General features: G+C 36.7%; 1 protein-coding gene and 1 non-coding gene across 2 annotated transcripts in view; both read left to right on the top strand.

Annotated features, from left to right (window-relative positions):
• The window catches only part of LOC126236523 (sterol regulatory element-binding protein cleavage-activating protein), a 277503-nt gene that overhangs the window by 45823 nt on the left and 211343 nt on the right, over positions 1-20337 (top strand). Inside the window, exons 5-7 of the mRNA XM_049945889.1 lie at positions 4296-4476; positions 10001-10146; positions 13959-14211. Of these exons, the coding sequence (XP_049801846.1) occupies positions 4296-4476; positions 10001-10146; positions 13959-14211 (580 nt within the window). The remainder of the gene's footprint in view (positions 1-4295; positions 4477-10000; positions 10147-13958; positions 14212-20337) is intronic.
• On the top strand, positions 7359-7433 carry Trnat-ugu (transfer RNA threonine (anticodon UGU)). Its single transcript has one exon. It is a non-coding gene; the product is annotated as a tRNA-Thr (tRNA).

The raw sequence follows: 20337 nt of genomic DNA, 5'->3' as shown, positions 1-20337 counted from the left end.
GTTCTGAGTGAAATTTTTGTAGTTTTGACTGGTAAGAACCAATACTCTAACAAAGGATATTACTGTATCCTGCTACTGCAGAACAATACTGCAGCCATAAAACATGAACGAGAGAAAAAACTAAAATAAAACTTAAATTGCAAAGGAAATGCGCCATATAGAGCAACAAAACACAGTGCTCATACAAGCGTCTGCCAACAGCAAAATGCGTCAAAGGCTTTAGGAAGATTATGCAATGCTTCGTAACAACAAATTGCCTCCGATGAGCATGACGCCACAACTGTTAAAATTAGACTTGTTTTAGCAGTTACGAGTGGGATCATGCGTATGCGCAGGTTAGTAGTATCTTCTGCATCTGGCTACAGGAGCTGTGTAAGCAGATGCAGTAAAAAAACAAGGGGGGGCAGCTAGATGCTACCGGGAAAAATTTTACTGGCACGCCCAGGCTGCCAGATTGCACAGCAGCCCTAGGAGTGGGGGCGGGGGGGGGGGGGGGGGCAAATTCATATAAAACTTGGTTCACAAAGTGACTAGCATCCAGCGCACGTTGGTCTATTGATTATTCATATGACTTTGAAATGTGTCCCTGTCGGTTTTTGAACATTGTTGAACACATTCTAATTTGAGTTCTGAATGAATCATAAGTTGATCTGTGAATGCGTGCATAGTGCACGTGATGTCTCTGCCAGTGGAATCCTCGTCACATCTAGAAATAAACTTCCCTGCAGACAAAAGGGGCTATACGAACTGAGCAGAGTATAGCTGAACGAAAGAAAGCCAACCACTGTCAGATTATGTGGTTGATAGGGTTTGCGAATAATGAGCATTGTTACGATTACTGGCGAAATCCATAGATTCAGACTACCAGAGTGCGAATAAATGACTAACAGGAATAACAGGTAAGAAAGATTATGTATTATCTTCTCGGTGTATCCAAGAAAATGAAATTTTGACAGAAAATTTTTGGCCAGATCGCTATACTAGCAATGGCCAGTTGTACAGTCCTCGGCTAGCAGTCACTTAAGTTCTATTTTGGAAGTAATGCGGAAAACGTGGTGCACGAACACATAACAATGCCTAACCGGAGAATAATCGCGGGATAACTGAACTGGTGAAGTTAACCGGTGAATAAGATTTGACGTTGGCAGGAATAGATACAGAATTAGTGATGACAACATTGTTTGTTAGAACGAGGAAGGAGAAGAAACGGGGACATCACACGAATTATGGAACAATAAGATGATCCAAATTTCTATAAAAATTTTGCACTACAACTGTTCGATCTCATGCTTGAGAAACTGGAGAGCATGGATGAAGTGTAAAACTATTTCCTAACGTAAAGCCTTTTGCTTGTAGTAGGCCTAATAGGCATTTGATATTGGTACTTTGTGAATCTGGCGGGTTATAAAAATGACCATTTCTGCCAAAACAGTCTCGTTTATTTGGCGTGTGTTACAATTGCTGCAGCATTATAAAGACCTATTTTGTTTTATCTCACAGACAGTGACAAAATATAGGTAATCAGGTCGAGAAACCACACCAGTCTTGGGCCTATTTGTAATTACAGCTTTTTCAGTGTTAGACAATGACATTTCGATTTTTCATGTAGCAAAACGTTTGACGAACTTTGATGAGGTAACAGATTCTTTCGCAGAAAGGAAAGCACGCCATGTAATGCTGTAGCAAGATTAGAGAGAAAAAAATTCTAGGAGCTAAGGATTGAAGAAATGTGTATTGACTTGCTTGTCTCTTCTCTTTACTGGTTTTATGTATCCTATACTCAATTTTATGTCACACAAAGCAGCAAGTTGTTAGCTAATAGGGAATAAAGAATGCAAATTTTCTGAAGAGTTTCCTTTTTTTTTTTTTAAAAAAAAAAAAAGAGGAGGGGCAGGATGTCAAACCAGCCGACTGGAAGCAGGAGAGGCACCATAGAACTTTTTAATTTCCACTGTCCTGAATATAGTTTGATGGCATCCAGTACAAAATATACACATTTCAATTCCACAGACCGAAATACAGTGACGTGCGATAGAAGAATGCTGTGTGAAGAGGTGTGGCGCTGCACTTTGCGACACTTAAGACCAGATAACATGTCTTACAATTCCTCAGACACGTATGTTTTATGTATCAGTCTTCAGAAAGATGTATGCTACAAAATGAACGTATTTTTGAAAATTCGACGTTTTTTTTTTTTTAAATTTTTGATGTCCCATCTCAAACGCTCGAGGGACGCCACTATCTACTATTGCCCCGGTTCGGAAATATCGTAGATACGGGTCTGATGGACAGAGCAGTATGAGTTATAATAGGGAAGCAGGTAGTGTCCATGTGACACGTGTTTACATTTAGTGATTTTGCTGTTTCCTCTTTGTCTACTGCACTCACGTCAAATGAAAACAAAATTGATTTCTTTGGCCGGAAGCTATCATGTGAATTAAAATACATTCACATAATTACAGAAGGCTAAAATACGTTATTAGTTTCAGGTTTTATTTTATTTCCACTTTTCTGACGGCCAAGCATTAATTGCCATGCGGAACAATGAAGTTATTTTTATCGGTTTGCTGAAGAAACTTTCTTTTATTAATCCTTTCCACTGAGGCAGTCAATATATTTGAAACAAAGGGTTAAATTTCAAACTATTGGCTAGTTTCATCTGTTCGGTGCATTTCAAGTGTACGTTTTCATCTTCTGGCACGTATGGCATTATGACATAACAAAGAACCAGACATGAGATAACAAAGTACTGGTAACCAAGGAAATTTACATCCCGAAACCACATTGAAAAGCTTAATATCAGGTCGATGCCTACTTCACTGGGAATCTGGGACTCATTTAAAAATCAGCTCTTTGATGACGAGCCACTTAGAAGAATTTATAGCCCAGAAGATCACACTTTTATGTTGTTATTAAAACGTTTACGGGCATATTTGTGTGATATATCTTAAAATGTAATACGTGCATAAAAGACCAACATCATATGTGAAAGCTTAGCTTCTCTTGCAGCGTATTGGCCTTAGAGACCTATATTATATGTGAAAGCTTTGTTTTTCTTGTAGCAACATTATATATATTAATTTAAACCTTTAACTTTTCGCGCTACATAACAGTGATGTTGCTATTGGCTGACTACACCACGTGTCCGAAGCTTTGAATATCCGCGGCCATCGGCTGGCGAGATCACATGACATGAGCTATGACTGGCTTACAAATACGCATTGCAATCTCGATTTCAATGCTTCGGAAAGTAACATGCGGTGTTTGGTGGAATTCGAATTTATACTTTCGTAATTCGAAAATATGCAGCGTACATGTTACTGCAGATCAAACATCTTTCCAAAAGGTGTTTCGTTTTCTAAAGCGCTGGGAAATTCTACGGCCATGTATAAAACCATAACCATTCAAAGGATTGATAAGTTATACAGTTCCAAGAGAATATATACTTTCAATTAACAGGGAAAACTATGTTTCCACATGGGAGAAAGTGTATTTTTAACTGGGAAATCCGGGAGAAATGCGGGAATTTTTTTCCCTTGTCCACGTATACACCTTGATCAACTTTGTCCTCAATTTGTAAACTATTGGGAAGCAGTAGGAGAAAGAAATTTTGTATTCTGAGCCCTTGTATTGGTAAGTTAATACGTGCAAAGTTTCAGATGTATCCTACAATTACTTCTGGAGATATACAAAGTTAAACTTCACATTTCTTCGAGCATCTATTTTTTCAGCTGACTTTGCTTCAACTTATCCATATGCAAATTGCTCAGGAAATATTTTTATTATTATTTTGACTAAGAGAGCACAAAAAGTTGTACAAGATGACCAATTTTTGTTTCTTTAAAAAAAATATTACTAGAGATATTATGTCTGAACATCGTCAAAAACTCGCAGATGCACTGTTGATAGTTGCGCTATGGGACTGAACAAATGTCTGATTCTCTGGAAGTATTGCATTGATGATGGTGAAACTTTACCAAAGTGAAATGGAGACGTGCTGTTCTTCATACAAAATTTCATCAAAATCCATGATGGTCATGCGGCAACCTCTAGACTACTTCACATGGAATGACAGAGTCTGGTACTTTGCAGTGTAAGTTATATTTACTGGTGAAAAATGAGGTTTTTGTGTTCCATTCCGCTGTAAGTATCGAATGACTCAAAAATGTTGAACATTATATACTTCACTGAAATAAAAGCAATTTTATGGATTGGAGGAATGACTTAATTTTCTTGTTGGAGACTTTGTGGCTACAGCAATTAAATATGATTTTATTACTTTTTGATACCCACAGTTCATTGACACTTTCTGATGTCTGCCTCCACGTGGAATCTGCTGTGGCATTGGCGCCAGAGCATCGATCAATGGTGCCAGAGTTTGGATGCCTAGTTTTGAGTCCTGCTGGCCTTTGGCATCATGACCCAGGACGTTATGCTAAAGATCCTGCACCACTGAGGACTGTATTCACATACCAAGTAATTACTCTGCATATATTATGTACTACTATATGGTATTGCTAACATGAATCATTATGTTACATCATTCTCAATTTACCATATTTACCTGAGTATAAGATGATCCTGAATATAAGATGACCCCCCCCCCCCCCATTTTTTTTAAGAGGCTCCTTGGAAAAATTTTATTTTTAAAATACTCTGACTAATCAAAATTACAAACATTGTATTGCTGTAAATTAGCTCTGTAAAAAGTTAACATTATATCTATTCTAAACTATGCCAATTATTGACTCGCTACATTTTGATAAGATACGTAGAAATAAAATAATAAAAAATAAGTGGTTTACCTTAATTTTTATTTTTGATTTCTATTTTTCTTGCTACTTCTGTGGTATTGGTATTTTTAATCATCATCATTATCATCACTACCAACTCCTCCTTAATCATTAGTACCACTAGATTAATTTGTAACCTCCTGGCATTTCTTCTTTCCTGACACTTTTCTCATAGTAGCCTGTCATCTTCTGAGCCATCCATAGCACTGGATATGCAGCACTTTTTGAATCATTTCATAATAGATTCACTTGAGATTCATCTGCAGGCACTAGGGGTCAACTGACTGAACATAGTGTTTCTTTAATTTCCACTCTGGAATGAGGGCATTATCTCTTTGAAGAAGTAACTCACTGTAAAGCTGACATAGGTGAACCTTAAAAGGTCTAATCACAACAACATCCATTACTTGAAGACATGAGATCTTGCTAGCAGAAATTGTTATCATATCTTTGTTGTTTTTTGCTATTAGATCTTTAACTTCCTGGGTGTGAGGTGTCACCTGAAAGAATCCAGCACCAGTATTTCCCTCTGTTAAGCAAAGAGCCTAATATTCTGTTCTAAACAGCCTGCAGTCAATCTTATCACAAAGTCATTAGTCATCAACCCTTTTATTGGCATCTAAAGTTAAACCCTGCAGGTTGTTTTTCTTTTGGTATCGTATTCCTGTGAAGACTCACTTAATGAGGCAGTTTACTTCCATCTGCTAGTGCATCCGGCACGACTTTTATTCTGGTGTTTTCTCTGTCAGAAATCCATTTGGAACACTTTTAATGCCCTTCACATTGAAAGTATCATTTGATGCCATGTCAAAAAAGAATGTGTCTGATCAGTGTTGTCCATATGAGCTAGCAAATAGTTATGCCATTTCGTAAGATTGATTATATGGTGCTGATACGCAAGTAGTTTTTTGTGATACGCCATGGGAAGTTGCTTGCTAACGTAGTTCTCAGTTGTAATGTAAGCCCTGTCCTCTTCATCATCCTTGCACATTGGCTAGTACTTCTTTGAATTCAACAACACATGCAGCTTCAAAATTTTTCTTTATCTCCAATGGCTTCATTCAGATAATTTCTCAAGAAATCGCACTTCTCTTGCACATACTGAACAACCTGCTGCTCCAAATAATGAAAACTGCCCTGCTTCGCTCCCCTGAAATGTGGCTGGTAAAACTGACATTATTTAATTTATTCTTTATCTGATTCCACCTGAAACAGTCACTTCTGTGACACCATATTTTCTTCCAGCTACACACTTGTTCATGCCTCCTGGTTCCAGAATCGTCATTAACTTAAAATTAGTGTTGTATTGTCTGCATGAACCACTTGGGAACTGTGAACTTATACATCCATGTTTTTCAACAGTGTCTTGATTGTAATTTGCATCCATTGTTGATTGCTACAGTTTGTGTGGCACTAAAAATATAAACATACTGAATCACAACAATATGGTGCCCTCTCAGCTTCTTACAGCTGAATTGACAGAAATCGTACAACTGCAGATAACACTGTAAGCCAACCTAGAAAATAAACGGTACTGCAGAGCAGTGAAATCTTAAGGGACCCACACATAAATGATGAAAATCATGACATATTCGAAAATAAACAGCCTAATATTTTTGACAAGCAAGAATATAAATGTCATTGCAGCTAATAAGCTGTGCTATTAGCTTCCTGCCTAGCCACCAAAACTGGCTTCATTGCTTCATTAGCTTTTGATATTGTAGGAACCGGCAAAGGTTCTGGTTCATCCTCATTGTCACTTTCTTCTAGATTCTCTGCAATCTGTTCCTGTAACACTTCATGAATTGTCACGGACTGACAGACACTAAAACCTCTGTCACATTCAATATATTCACCAAAGATAAGCAGTCAGTGTTTCCATCTGGCCCCATTATTTGCTGCCATTGTTCAGCCGGAATTCCATTGCTCAGTTGGAATTCTTGTGTAATGTCTTTTAAGTATCTGATGAAAGCCAGCCTTCTTGAAGCAGTTTCACATTGTGCTTTCTTACGCTGAATCTCAGGCACTTCTTATGTAATACACAGCGTCCAAGATTGTAACCTTTCTCATCATAGTATGAAGACATGCCATCCAATTTTGTACAAGAACCTTCCTGTATTTTGTTTCAGGAATTTTATAATGTTTTTGCCGAGTTGCTGAAGGTAGCTGATACAGTTAGGAGGAGTCCCGGTTGGGGCACACATTTTCGACATGTCCCCAATGAAGTAGATCAACGCCTGCTTGCAGCTAGGGTGTCCATTTAATTATCATTTCATTTCTAGCAAAAGCTGCATGGTCATCCACGGTAACTGTTGTTTCGGGAACAGATACTACCGTCATATATAGTTAAAATATGGCTTCCCGGCCATTGACCTTCTTGTGCGAATGCACACGCTATGCCCGAACTCGTACGGGACTTGGTAGATTAATCTGCCACGAGTAATGAGTATGATGGGCAAACATCTATTAGGCGCACTACGAATGTAGTGGTGTGGACATGTTGGGAATGTGGATCTCACGGGGAGCGTGCAAGGGATAAGTCCCTGCAGACGCACTATCCTCTGTGCCTGCGGTGGCTCAGATGGATAGAGCGTCTGCCATGTAAGCAGGAGATCCCGGGTTCGAGTCCCGGTCGGGGCACACATTTTCAACATGTCCCCAATGAAGTAGATCAACGCCTGCTTGCAGCTAGGGTGTCCATTTATCATTTCAAAAAAAAAAAAAAAAAAAAAAAACATTAGTTTATATTATGTAGATTCGATGTATCTTGGTGATGTGCTGCATGCTGGTCAGTAAACAGAACAATTTTCCTATTTCTAAAACCCAACCTTACATCCCAGGCATGTAAGTACTACTTGAATATAGTTTGTTTTACCCATGCTTTCACATTAGATTTACATGCAGGTGGAACTGTCCACACATTTTTAAAAAATTGTGGAGTCTTCACCTTTCCAATTATTAGTGGCACCACCTTTTCTATTCCACTTTCATTACAACATAACAAAACACTTAGCCTCTCATTACTAAATTTTCTGCTGTTACATTTCTCTCCTCTGAACTCCAGAGTTTTTTCAGGCAGAGGGTGAAAAATAAGCTTCTTTCATCTGCCTTAGCAACATCATTGGGACTATACCTTTCTGTGACTCATAGAAGACTATTTTACCATGACTGAAAAGTGTTAAAGTTTACACTTCTGACTTCACTTCAAGCACATTTATACACTAAATTATGTTGATTCTTACACCTTTTGATCCAGCCTTTGGATGAATGTTTTGTGAGTCCCAACTTTTTGTCAAATACATTTCTTTACCACAAACGACAGTATCACTGACTGGAATATTTGAAGCACAAGCTTGCTTAATTCACTTTAACAGCACACTTTCTACTTCTGGAAACTGACTATCATGTACCCATTTTCATTTATGGTTTCCTCCTTCCAAACAAGCACTTCCTTCTTCTTCTTCTTCTTCTTCTTCTTCTTCTTCTTTCTCATCTCCTTTGTCACTACTAGTATTTTATGCCCAAACTATCTGTTACCAGTCCCATACAGCTTGCTTTTCTATCCTGTTCTTCCCTAGTTCCTGACTTTTTAACTGTCATCTTTGCTACTTTTATAAAGTTGGATCCACAAGCAAAAGCAGGTGAGTTTAAGGTCATTCTGCTCAACTCTGACTGCCAGTGAGTATTCAGTTGGTTTCAGGGCACTCTGCTTTGAAGATCATTGTCAGTGTGAGTGTTTAAATATAATTGTAAATTCTTGATTGACTTCTTTTTTGCATTTGGTGTGAGCACTCATTGCTTCTGATTGTGGTAAGTGGTAAATACTATGTAAACAAGTGAGAGACATCATTTAGAAAGTACATTCTTTCTTCATGTGGGAGGCAGTGCTGTGATAATTTGTTTGTAGGTTGTTATAAATCTGACCTTTCGATCAGCATCAATAACACTTGTCTGTAAACCAGTGTCACTAGAGAATCTTGGAGAATGGCTTATAGGGCTGTGTTGTGTAGCCTGTTTATTTGTAGAAATCAGATTGTAATACTTGCATATTACTGGGGCTGCAGTTTCAGCTAGAAGTGATAACTGTCAGCATAGAAAAACAACAGCTTATTAATGCATGTATTATCTCCAAATGTGTGACGATAGAAAACTTTGTTAGTTTACATGTCCATTTTGTTCATCAGTACACCACTTTGATGAATAGGATTTGTATGAATTTGCACCTAGTTTAAATGTTTCAAGATTTATTGATATATGGGTAGATTAAGATTTTTGTTCTGCATATAATATGCATTTCACCTCTCGCTGTGTGCAGCACATGCACTGAATATCAAGATACACTGTGATTTGGATTCCATTTTATACCAGTAATCTCCTTTTAACTGGCTGGCTGGATCAGTTCACAGTCTAACCAATGCTACTACCATCACACCCAGTAAAGCATTATAACGTCCAAATGAACTTTTGGCTGAGATATACTTTAGTTTTTAGAGTTGAGTCTGATGTTCACACAGGATAAACATAGATTTGATTTCAAGTGAATTTCTTGATGAAAAATAATTGTACTTAACTCAGTATATGCCATAAGATATTTCAATATTTAACCACTATGTAATTGCATCATAGCTTCTTTTTTTATCTTTCTAAGTCTCTAACGATATCTGTCTCTTTGCTATGTTTCTTACTATATCTCTACTTTATCATTTCTTTTCATTTTCTCTTGCAAACTCTACATAAAATGTTTGTTAGATTTTTTGCTTATTGTATGACCTTTAACTTATTGAATATGAAGCCATTGCAGGATACAAACACTTTAATATATGTATCCACTGGTACATGTGTTAACTTATTAATCATTTTAACGTTGGAAGAAAATGAAAGTGGCTGAACAGTACCATAGATTTATTTTGTGGTTTTTGGAGTATGTTGTAGGATTTAAATTCCACTGTTATGAGTTGATGATATATTATTGCAAGAACCCATTTCCTTGTTTGATATTAAATTAAGGTAAAATATGTGAGGAACTACATGTCACTCACCTGAGCATGACAATATTGTAGATTATTTGTAGAACCATCTATACATTTTTATAAAATTTGTTCAGAGTTTTTGTGAAGCTACACAAATAACTAATTGGACATGTACAAAATTCAGAAATTACAATAATAAGTTTATTTGATGTTAATAACAGAAATAAATTGTTACAGGGTGTTCAGCATGGGAAGGTGAGTCTGTCAGAAGTTCTTCTGGGGCATTGCGTGAAAGACACTGGAGTTAAGAGGTATCCACTTCGAAGTCGGCAGAGAGTGCTGCAGTATGCACTCACCCTATTTCTTCGTGTTCACAGTCAAGAGTAAGTTTTGTAAGTCAGTTGTGGCTCAGTATAAGAATATGAGTACTGCAAGCTTCTTTTTGAAATAGCATCACAATAATGTATACCAGGCTGCATTATAGTTGGTATTTTTGTAAGCAACTTTTGCATACCTGAATATTAATCTCATCCCCTGGTGTTCCTTTATTTTCTTATTTGTTGTTCCCATACATATTATTATCCAATTGTGATCAATATTTTAAGTGCGCTACTGCATGCCATTATGAAATTTCAGAGTTAGAGTAACATGTAATTTATTTGTTAAGCGTTGTCCTTTATTTGTTGTTACATGTCTGTTCTTTAACATTTGCGTGTTGAATATAGAGTGGAGCAGAGTATTGTTGTGCTGTTTCCAATGCTTTGCGAGGCATAACAGGTACTGACTCATTAGTTTCAAACAATAAAAAGAAAAGACAATCATGTGACACACACACACACACACACACACACACACACACACACACACACACACAGACACAGACAGGGAGGCTTGCAGTGGCAAATGGTGGATCAGTTATGATAATCACAAAGCTAAGTGACTGGAACAAAAAGTGGGAGGAGAGCGGTGTGTAGCATACAGTGTCATTAAAGGAGACAATGGGTGAGGATGAGAGGTGGGAAAAGGGCAACTGAGGTCAATGAGTAACAAAAGTGTAGAAGTGTTTTGAGAATAGATGATGTTTTGGAGGGACCTTTAATTTGAAAGGAAATGTATGTTGGAGGTGGTGGGTGACTATGCACCTGTGTAATCACACCTGTAAGGTGTAGTAGTGGAAGATAAACAAAGATTTTGCATAACTTGTGTTACCACATTTTGCCATTGCCGCTAAGAATCTCTTTCTTTCTGTTTCCTTCTAGGCACACTTCCTTACCCTGTAAATGTTTTTCCCACCACTTTGTTCCTCTCCCACCGTACTCAGCTACCCAGAAAATGTGTGTGTGTGTGTTTCTGTGTGTGTGTTTGTTTGTTTGTTTTAGTAGTAGTGGTAGTAGTAGTAGTAGTTGTGAAGTAGCTTAAATCACTTAATAAAAGCGAGCCCTCCAGTCCAACTCTATACCAGTTCGGTTCCTTTTGGAGTATGTTGATTCACAGGCTTCATACTTAACAATCATATACAACCACTCGCTTGATGAAAGATCTGTTCCCAAAGACTGGAAAGTTGCAAAGATTACACCAATATTCAACAAGGTAATAGGAGTAATCCACTAAATTAAAAACCCATAACATTAATGTCGATATGCAGCAGGATTCTGGAATATATATTATGTTCGAACATTATGAATTAGCTCAAAGAGAACGGTTTATTGACATGTAGTCAACAATAACTTAGAAACCACCGTTCTTGTGAAACACTACTAGCTCTTTACTCGCATGAAGTATTGAGTGCTATCGACAAAGAATTTCAAATTGATTTCATATTTCTAGAAGGCTTTTGACACTGTAGCTCAGGAGCGGCTTGTAATCAAGTTGCTTGCATATGGAATATCATCTGAGTTATGCGACTGGATTTGTGATTTTCTATCACAGAGGTCACAGTTCGTTGCAATTGATGGAAAGTTGTCAAATAAAACAGATGTGATTTCTGGCATTCCCGAAGACAGTGTTATAGGTCTTCTATTGTTCCTTATGTATATAAACGATTTAGGAGACAATCTGAGCAGCTGGCATAGGCTACTTGCAGATGATGCTGTTGAATCTGTTAAACTTTGATTATGTGATAAATCATCAAATCTAAAGGCCATAAATTACACTAAATACCTAGCAATTGCAATTATGAACTATTTAAATTTGAAAGAACACATAGAAAATGTTGCAGAGTAGGTGAACCAAAGACTGCGTTTCATTAGCAGAACACTTAGCAGAAGCAACAGATCTGCTAAAGAGACTGGCTACGCTATGCTTGTCCGTCCTCTTTTGGAGTACTGCTGTTCAATGTGTGATCCTTACCAGATAGGATAACAGAATACATTGAGAAAGTTCAAAGAATGGCAGCATGTTTTGTGTTATTGAGAAATAAGGGAGAGAGTGCCACAGACATGATACAGGATTTGGGATGGACATCATCAAAACAAAGGTGTTTCTCTTCGCGGCTGGGTCTTCTCACAAAATTTTAGTCACCAACTTTCTGCTCTGAATGCAAAAATATTTTGTTGACCCCATCCTAACGTAAGGAGAAATGATCATCTTAATAAAATAAGAAAGCAGAGCTCCCACAGAAATATAAAGGTGTTGCTTTTTCTGTGTACTTTTCGAGTGTTTAATAACAGAGAATTATTGTGAAAGTGGTTCAGTGAATCCTCTGCCAGGCACTCAAGTGTGATTAGCAGAGATGCCATGTAGGTGTAGATGTATGTGGGGTAGCATTGCTTAACAACAGTAGCTGCAGATGTAGTTGTTGATTTTTCTAATCTGTTGCTTATGTGTATGTGTCATCCATACATTGTTTGTTGGTGATTGGTTATCTTTCATCAGTTTTGTTTGTTGATTCGGCCCTGAAATGTCCATTGTTATAAAGTATGTCTTCTATTTCCTTGCATTACCAATTGGTTCTCATGCTGGATTGCAAAGCAGTGCAAGATTTAATAGATTGTAGAGTTGTGAAGGCTTTCCAAGTTTTGTTCTTTAGTTTGATATACTGGAACTGATATAAATGTAACTAAAAGAAAATAAAATAGTGGCAGTAAATCACAACCACATTATTTTTCAGTGTCTGCCTTGTACATGACACACACAGATTTGCAATACATAGAAATCCTCTCATTAATAAGGAGAAGGAAACACGCATCCATAGATGTAGAGTGAGCATAGACTGTCCTGTGTTTCTTGTAATAGCTGGGTGTCCTGCCATATTTCTCATTGTAATGTTATTTATCTTATCATCTCCTTCAAGTATTGTGGCTTAGTAAGTTTACAAATCACAAATACTTGAAGCTCACCTTCACTCTTTGCTACATTCATCTTCCTCTTTAGTCTCTCTTCCATGCATCTGACATATGTATCCTTTATTTCTTTTTATTGATTTGTTTGTTTATTTTAAGCCGCATATGTTCTTTTTTTTTTTTTTTTTTTTTTTTTTTTTTTTTTTTTTTTTTTTTTTTTTTTTTACCAGAGTCTGTGTTCCTAGTATAACTGCCAATGTGTTGCTTTCAAATTATCACACACATTTTCTCTAATTGCACTTTCTCCTCCTGTTTGTCACATTGTATTTTTTCACTATCAGTTGTTATAGAAGGTTCACGTGTGTCTGCTAACTCATCACAATTTGGTTCCTCTTATTTAGTTCGACTGAAGTGTTTGATTCTGAAAGCTGTGGAACGGAATTGGTGTGTGCTGTCAATGAGTGTCACAGTTGTGCCTTTTTATGTCGAATCCTTGATACCTCTTTTTATGTGCTTCAGAAAAATATTTTAGAGATTGGATTGTTATGGAAGACAGTTTCATATTACTTATCAGTCTCCACTTTTATGGGAAAAATGTGAAAAGTCCATTCAGTTACACTGTTTTGAGATTGATGCTAATAGCTATTATATTGCTGAGCAGTGGAAAGTCCAGGATAGAGTGAGTGCGGTGGCTTCAGCTGCCAGAGACTGCAGTTGTATGTGCGGTTTGCGTGTGTGTGTGTGTGTGTGTGTGTGTGTGTGTGTGTGTGTGTAGAGAGATCTACTTTTGACCAAGGCCTTGTTGAGTGAAAGCTTATTTTGTGACAGTCTTTTTGTTGTACCTACCTGTGACAGCATCTCCGCTATTTGGTGAGTAGCAATTATTATATTGTTGAAATTTTTATCTCTTTCAGATTTCTTGATGGACTCCACCAGCGTTTGCGGCGATTGTACCCACTACATCAAGGAGGTGTTCAAAATCTGGATACGACATACAAAAATGAAAATAATTTGCTGCATGTGTACTACCCAGGAAAATTCAGTGCTCGAGCTGTTGCTCCTTTGATTGCCACTTTGGTAGCCATTTTTGTTTATGTCTACTTTTCTTTGCGAAAAGTTGAACTCATCAAATCAAAGTTGGGGATTGCATTTGCAGTGGTGATTACAGTAAGTTTTTTTATTGTGTAAAATTGCATAATTAATTTTTTTATTTCATTACAATATTTATGTGCAAAGTGAAACAGTCATATCCACCTATTCATTTCCAGAATTGGTGTATTCCTACCAAGTGCATCAGAAGTTTGATTGCTCATGCAGTTAAATACATATAGTTTTTATATGCCCCAGAAAAATCATGAGTAGTGTGTACTAGAAGCTGACCATTTCTGTGAAGATAGAAGCTAATCAACTAATACTCATTGCAGTTGGTTTGGTTAGAGGCCTGTGCATATACGAAAAATTCCATCTGCATCTCCAAGTTCCTTATCCTGAAGTCTTTGGCATCTGCAGTTCATAAAATATTGTAAAGCACTTAATCCCACCCAGTACACTACAACTCTGACAGTTGGATGGCATTTAGCCTAAATTTTTGTTTACTGAAGTCAGCACTTGACTTGGAAGCTTATTTTTGAATTAACAACTGACGTATTTGAGTGTCAGTCGTACCAAATTCAGACTCGTTTCTTCCTGATTCAAAGACTGGCACATAACATTTTTGTTCCAAATATATGTTAAAGCCTTACACTGAGAACAAATTTTGTACCCATTATTTAATGTTTTATAATTTAAATTTCATAGAGCAAGAACGTCAAGATTGATCATTACCACATAAGTTCTTTCGTAATTAACAACGGATTTAGTGAAATTTTCTACAGAACATTTTCAGGACATTGGGAAGTAAAGTGAAGTTGTGCAAGTTGTCATGTCTCATTTTGTTAAATGTTACAAAGCTTGTTTATTGTATATATGTTAATTTACCATATTATTAAATAATGTCATCATGTTCCCCACTGTTACAACCATTGGAGTGTTTACTTTTAGTATATTCAATAGATTCATATATTTTCTTCCAAACATTATTTATGTGCCTTACGTGACAGACACACAGGGCTCAGACTGTGAATTGAAGATTCCTGATAATGGCTTGTCCATAAACAGTGTATGTTTCACTTTATGACAGCTTCTGGCATTTGTATAATTGAATTCTGTTAAAAGGAGAAAGAGAGGGGGGGGGGGAGGGAGGGAGGAGAGAGAGCGGGGAGAGGAAGAGGAGAAGGAGCAGAAGAAGGAGTCAGATGCGAGGTAGCCACTGGTAAGGTAGAAATAAGATGCTCATTTCATAGTGTGAAAACCCAGGAAGGATGACAAGTTGCTGTCTTTAGATCTTGTAAACGTTAAAAATGCATGCATCATTATGCAGAGCACAACACATTCAAACCAATGCAGTGGTATTCCATTGCAGATGAGTGATCTAAGTAATTATAACTATTAATAATATGTTATTCTGGCAGCAACTTGTGGCATTTCGGTCATTAAATTACATAGATTGCTATATATTCTAGAGTAATATTTCTTCCCCAGATGTTAAAACTTTATGTAGAGGCATAGCGAGCTATCATCTTTCAGTTTTGTAGTATTTGACGAGTTTGAGTTTGAAGTTAACCGTTTTGATTGGTAATGGTAAAAATTCTAAATATATCTTGTAGGAAGTACAAAAATTTTACGTTATCGGAAAGAATAGCAAATTTGAAACTATACACACTCAGGTGACAAAAGTCATGGCATAGTGATATGCACATATACAAATGGCTGCAGTATCACATACACAAGGTGTCAAAGGGCAGTGGAGCTCTTATTTATACTCATTTGATTCATGTGAAAAGGTTTCTGACATTATTATGGCTGCACAACAGGAATTAACAGACCTTGAGTGCAGAATATTAGTTACAGCTAGACTCATAGGACATTCCATTTTGGAAATTATTTGGGAATTCAGTGCTCTGAGATCCATAATGTCAATAGTGTGTTAAGAATACCAGTTTCAGGCACTGCCTCTCGCTAGGGACAACACTGTTGCTGATGGCCTTTACTTAACAACCGAGAGTGGCTGTGTTTGCTGAGCGATGTCAGTGCTAACAGACAAGCAACACTGCATGAAATACCTCCAGAAATCAATGTATCCCTTAGGACAGTCTGATAAAATTTAGCATTAATGGGCTATGGTAACAGACAACTGACGCGGGTACTTTTTCTAACAGCATGACATTGCCTACAGTGCTTCTTCTGGGGGTCATGACCATATCAGTTGGACTCTTCGACCGTAGATACTAGTAGACTGGCCTTGCTGTGCAGAAGCTATAGGGCTGGTGTGGCTTCAACATAAACCACATGACTGTTGGCAAAACGTGGTGGGATTTCAAATCAGCAGTCTGCCATCCTATGTTTGTATTGTATTTTCCCCACATTTCTCAACTGACTGTCAAATGCCTCCAACAAAAATTACTTTTTTATTTGTGAAAAATTATGCCAGAACTACATTTGACCTGGATTTGTTCACAGTACCATTTATAAAATCTAACAAATACATCGAACGCCACTTGGTGGGCAGTGGGACGAAATTACTATAAACTATCAATTAAAGTAAAATGTCGTTAAAATTCTTTTAAACAGTAAGAGTGGCCTCGTGTCAAAACATTGGATTCGCCGTGTTTTGAGCTCTAGTCACTTATAAAAGAAAATGGGATATGGGAATTATGTCAACTATAGGTGCCAAAATTGTCGACTTTAGGAGCAGGTCCATTTTAGATATCAATTTTAGGTGCACTTCAAAGATTCAGTTCCCACTATTTTTACAAAAGTTTAAACTGTCAGTTTAAAAAAAAAAATGATATTTTAGGTGAAAAGTGAGACGTTGAAGTTTCAGAAAATAATTTTGGAGCCTAGGTTTAAAAATGACAGACACTGTAAATATAAATTATAAATATACATTGTAAATAATAACTAACTTATCAAAACACTTAGGGCCTGTATCCAAAGCTGCCTTTTGTTTTCATCCTTAGGGAACCTATGAGTAGGAACGAGAAACAATTATACTTACTTCTGTAACCGAATTATCACAGATACTTTCCAAAATGTAATATGAGTCTGACTTTACAGGCATCACTTTCAACACTTTAATTTACGTGATACTCTATTTCAAGTGTAAAAAACATATAAAAGTCACTTCAGCAGATTTCAATAAACGCATCTGCACTATCATAGAAACACTTACACGTGAAATGTAATGCCATTTCCCCCGACAAAACATTGAGTACAGCCATAAGCACAACACAAAACAACCATGTTTTGCCAACATTCACGTGACTTCAGCCCAGAGATGTTGGAGCCACAAAAATGACGTCAGGGCCAGTCTGTTATATTTATGGTCGAAGGTTGGACCCTAGATGATGGAAAACTGTGACCAGGTCAGATGAATCCCAATTGATGATAAGGTTTGAGTGTGGCGGAGATCCCACAAAGTCATGGACCAAGTGTTCAACAAGGCAGTTTGCAAGCTCCAGAATGATGTGGGCTGTGTTTAAATGGAATGGACCAGGTGCTCTGGCCCATCTGAACTGATCATTGACTGAAAGTGGCTATGTTCAGCTACTTGGAGATCATTTGGAGCCGTTTATGGACTTCATGTCGCCAAACAACAATGTGCCATGTTACCAGGCACAGTTCGTTGCTATTGGTTTGAAGAACATTCTGGACAATTTGAGTGAATTATTGGGCCACTCAAATTGCCCTACATGAACCAATCGAACATTCATGGGACATAATCGAGAGGTAAGGTCGTGCACAAACCATGTCGCGTTGCTGCACTATGCCGGGCAACACTGGTTCAAACTCTTAACAAATGGGTCAATCCATACCAAGTGGTCCAAGAAAAAATAATTGGTTGCTTGACCATCTCAGGAAAATTTTATATTTGCTGGGTGAATTCCCCAATGTTTAGTAGTTACAATTATATTTTTTAAAAAAATTTATTGTTTATTATTTTGAAATGGCGGCCTTATTTGTTCCAGGCCGCATGCATTTTTTCGTATTTGCAAGCATCTACATTTTTTACAATTATTCAATAGTGGATTGTCCTAAGCCTTTCAGATAAAATGAGTTTAGTTCAACACACTCTGGCCTACAAATTAACATCATTCTCACTTAGCTGAATGTATTCTTTAATATATTTTCAATAGTTCAAAGTTATCAGCCACAAATTAAAAAAAAAAACTCAATTTTTGAACAGTAGTTTTCCAAAGAAAGATTAATTTCTCAGCTTTAATATTTTTTCTGCTGTTACACTGTATATTATAGCTACTTTTTATAGAGTATTAATGGTGAGCAGCTTACACTAAAAAAGAATACACTATTTTAAAATATGGATTTTTTAAAATTTTTCCATTTTGTGGCCTGCAATATCTTTGTTGGGGGACTGGATAAAAATCTGAAAATTTCACAGTTAATAGACCTTTATGATATCAAACTTCAGTGTAAATTTCAACTTTGAGATTCAATTGGAAGGAAAAAAATTACAAACACGTGTCAAAACTACATTTTTCAACATCTGCGACATCTAGGCTTATGGAATAAAATATATCAGTTACAGTATATAATTTAATCGTATCTATGATTACTTACTTTTATATTGAAAATAAGCCTACTAATTACATTATATTGTTCTATTGTTATTTGTTTTTAGTGCATCGCTCACTGAACATTTGAGAAATTTGTTCACTCAATTTGGGTGTTAGATTATAAGTTCGCCCTGTCACAGTTGTAAATTCCATGGGAGACAGCTTCCTTAGTACATTTTTAAGTGGCATCCACACTTGATTGTTCTCAATTTTTTGTAAAAGATGGCCTTGGTCCAGGAGGGTGATAAAATACAACATGTACATCTTGGTTTTGACAGTCAATATTATCAACTTCGCCAGTCCACCACTGTTCAAGCCACTATGCCTTTATTTTGAAGAACCAGTTGTACAAGTTTTCCACACTGATGAAGTTCACTTTCAGATGAAATTGATGTGATCTTACACAATATTAACCTTTTTTTTCTTTGAATCTCAGAACCATTTTCTTTCACAGAAAAACAATCTTTTTTTTGCCAGACATCCAACAGCTGTTATTGTCATCATCATAATACTTAATAATTTTATTGATTGTGTTTTCATCTACCAAATTACATGCACTTTTCTTTTGTAATGCTGGTAAGATTCCCTGTTCTTTTTCTAATTGCCTTTTTAACTTAACAAGATGTTCAACACTAACTTTTGCTCGACTCCAATAATTCGGCAGTAAACTGATAATCTTCACTTATCCTCTTTGCTTGAAGTACTGCATTTAGTTTTTAGTTTTTCTATCACATCAGCATATTCGGTTGGTGAAGTTTTAGAACTTCCATCTGTTTTAGTACAAACTGTATTTTGAAATGAAACTTCCAAATTCTTTTTGACTGTAGCTGCCACTTCCTCAATTTTTGTATTCAGGGCACTTGGTCTTTTATCATTACTTAGTTTTCTAATTTTACCAGCAGGCGATATACCCAGGATTTCACAAGCTGTGTCTAATTTTTTAATGGTTGCTGATAAGTCACAAAATTCTGTATCTGAGGTTTCACAATCCTTTCTCTTGTGAATTACAAATATCTTAGAATAACATGTTGGACACAATGGTTTTCCTGGTATGAGATTGACAAAAGGGCTTTTATTTTTAGAATAATGATCAAATGTTATTTCTCGCAGGCCTTTTGTTATAGGTTTCTTATGTTTCTCAAAAGGGTGCATGCAAGACTGACCAAAAAGTGATGAAATTTTTTTAAGTATTTCATTTCATGGTACTTGCTTGTTGATTTGACCTCTGGGCCAACTATTAAGTAAAACAACACCTTTTCTTCTTCACTGTAATCTTTTCTTAAAGTAATGTCTTTAGGATACATTCCATACACACTTTTTTGACATGCTTCATTAATAATAAAACCAACATAACACTGAGACACCATTTTTCAAATGCACACTTCAAGAATTTATAGCTAAATAAGTGTGAGTAGACAATTGTTGATGTAAGGGGGAAGACAACAATCAGACTTGTATAGGCTTGCACATGCAATTGTTAGCCTGCTGAAACAATAACCACAGCATTGTTTTGACAAATAATCATCAGCTAGTGTAATCTGGTGTGTTACATTATGCAATTGGTATACATTATTTGATTCGCCTACCAGATATCGCAGATGTTAAAAAACGTATGTTTGAC

This window comes from Schistocerca nitens, chromosome 2, assembly GCF_023898315.1.
Source record: "Schistocerca nitens isolate TAMUIC-IGC-003100 chromosome 2, iqSchNite1.1, whole genome shotgun sequence".
Lineage (NCBI taxonomy): Eukaryota > Metazoa > Arthropoda > Insecta > Orthoptera > Acrididae > Schistocerca > Schistocerca nitens.
Note: the sequence above shows the minus strand (reverse complement) of the source record. Positions and strands in the feature narration are given on the sequence as shown.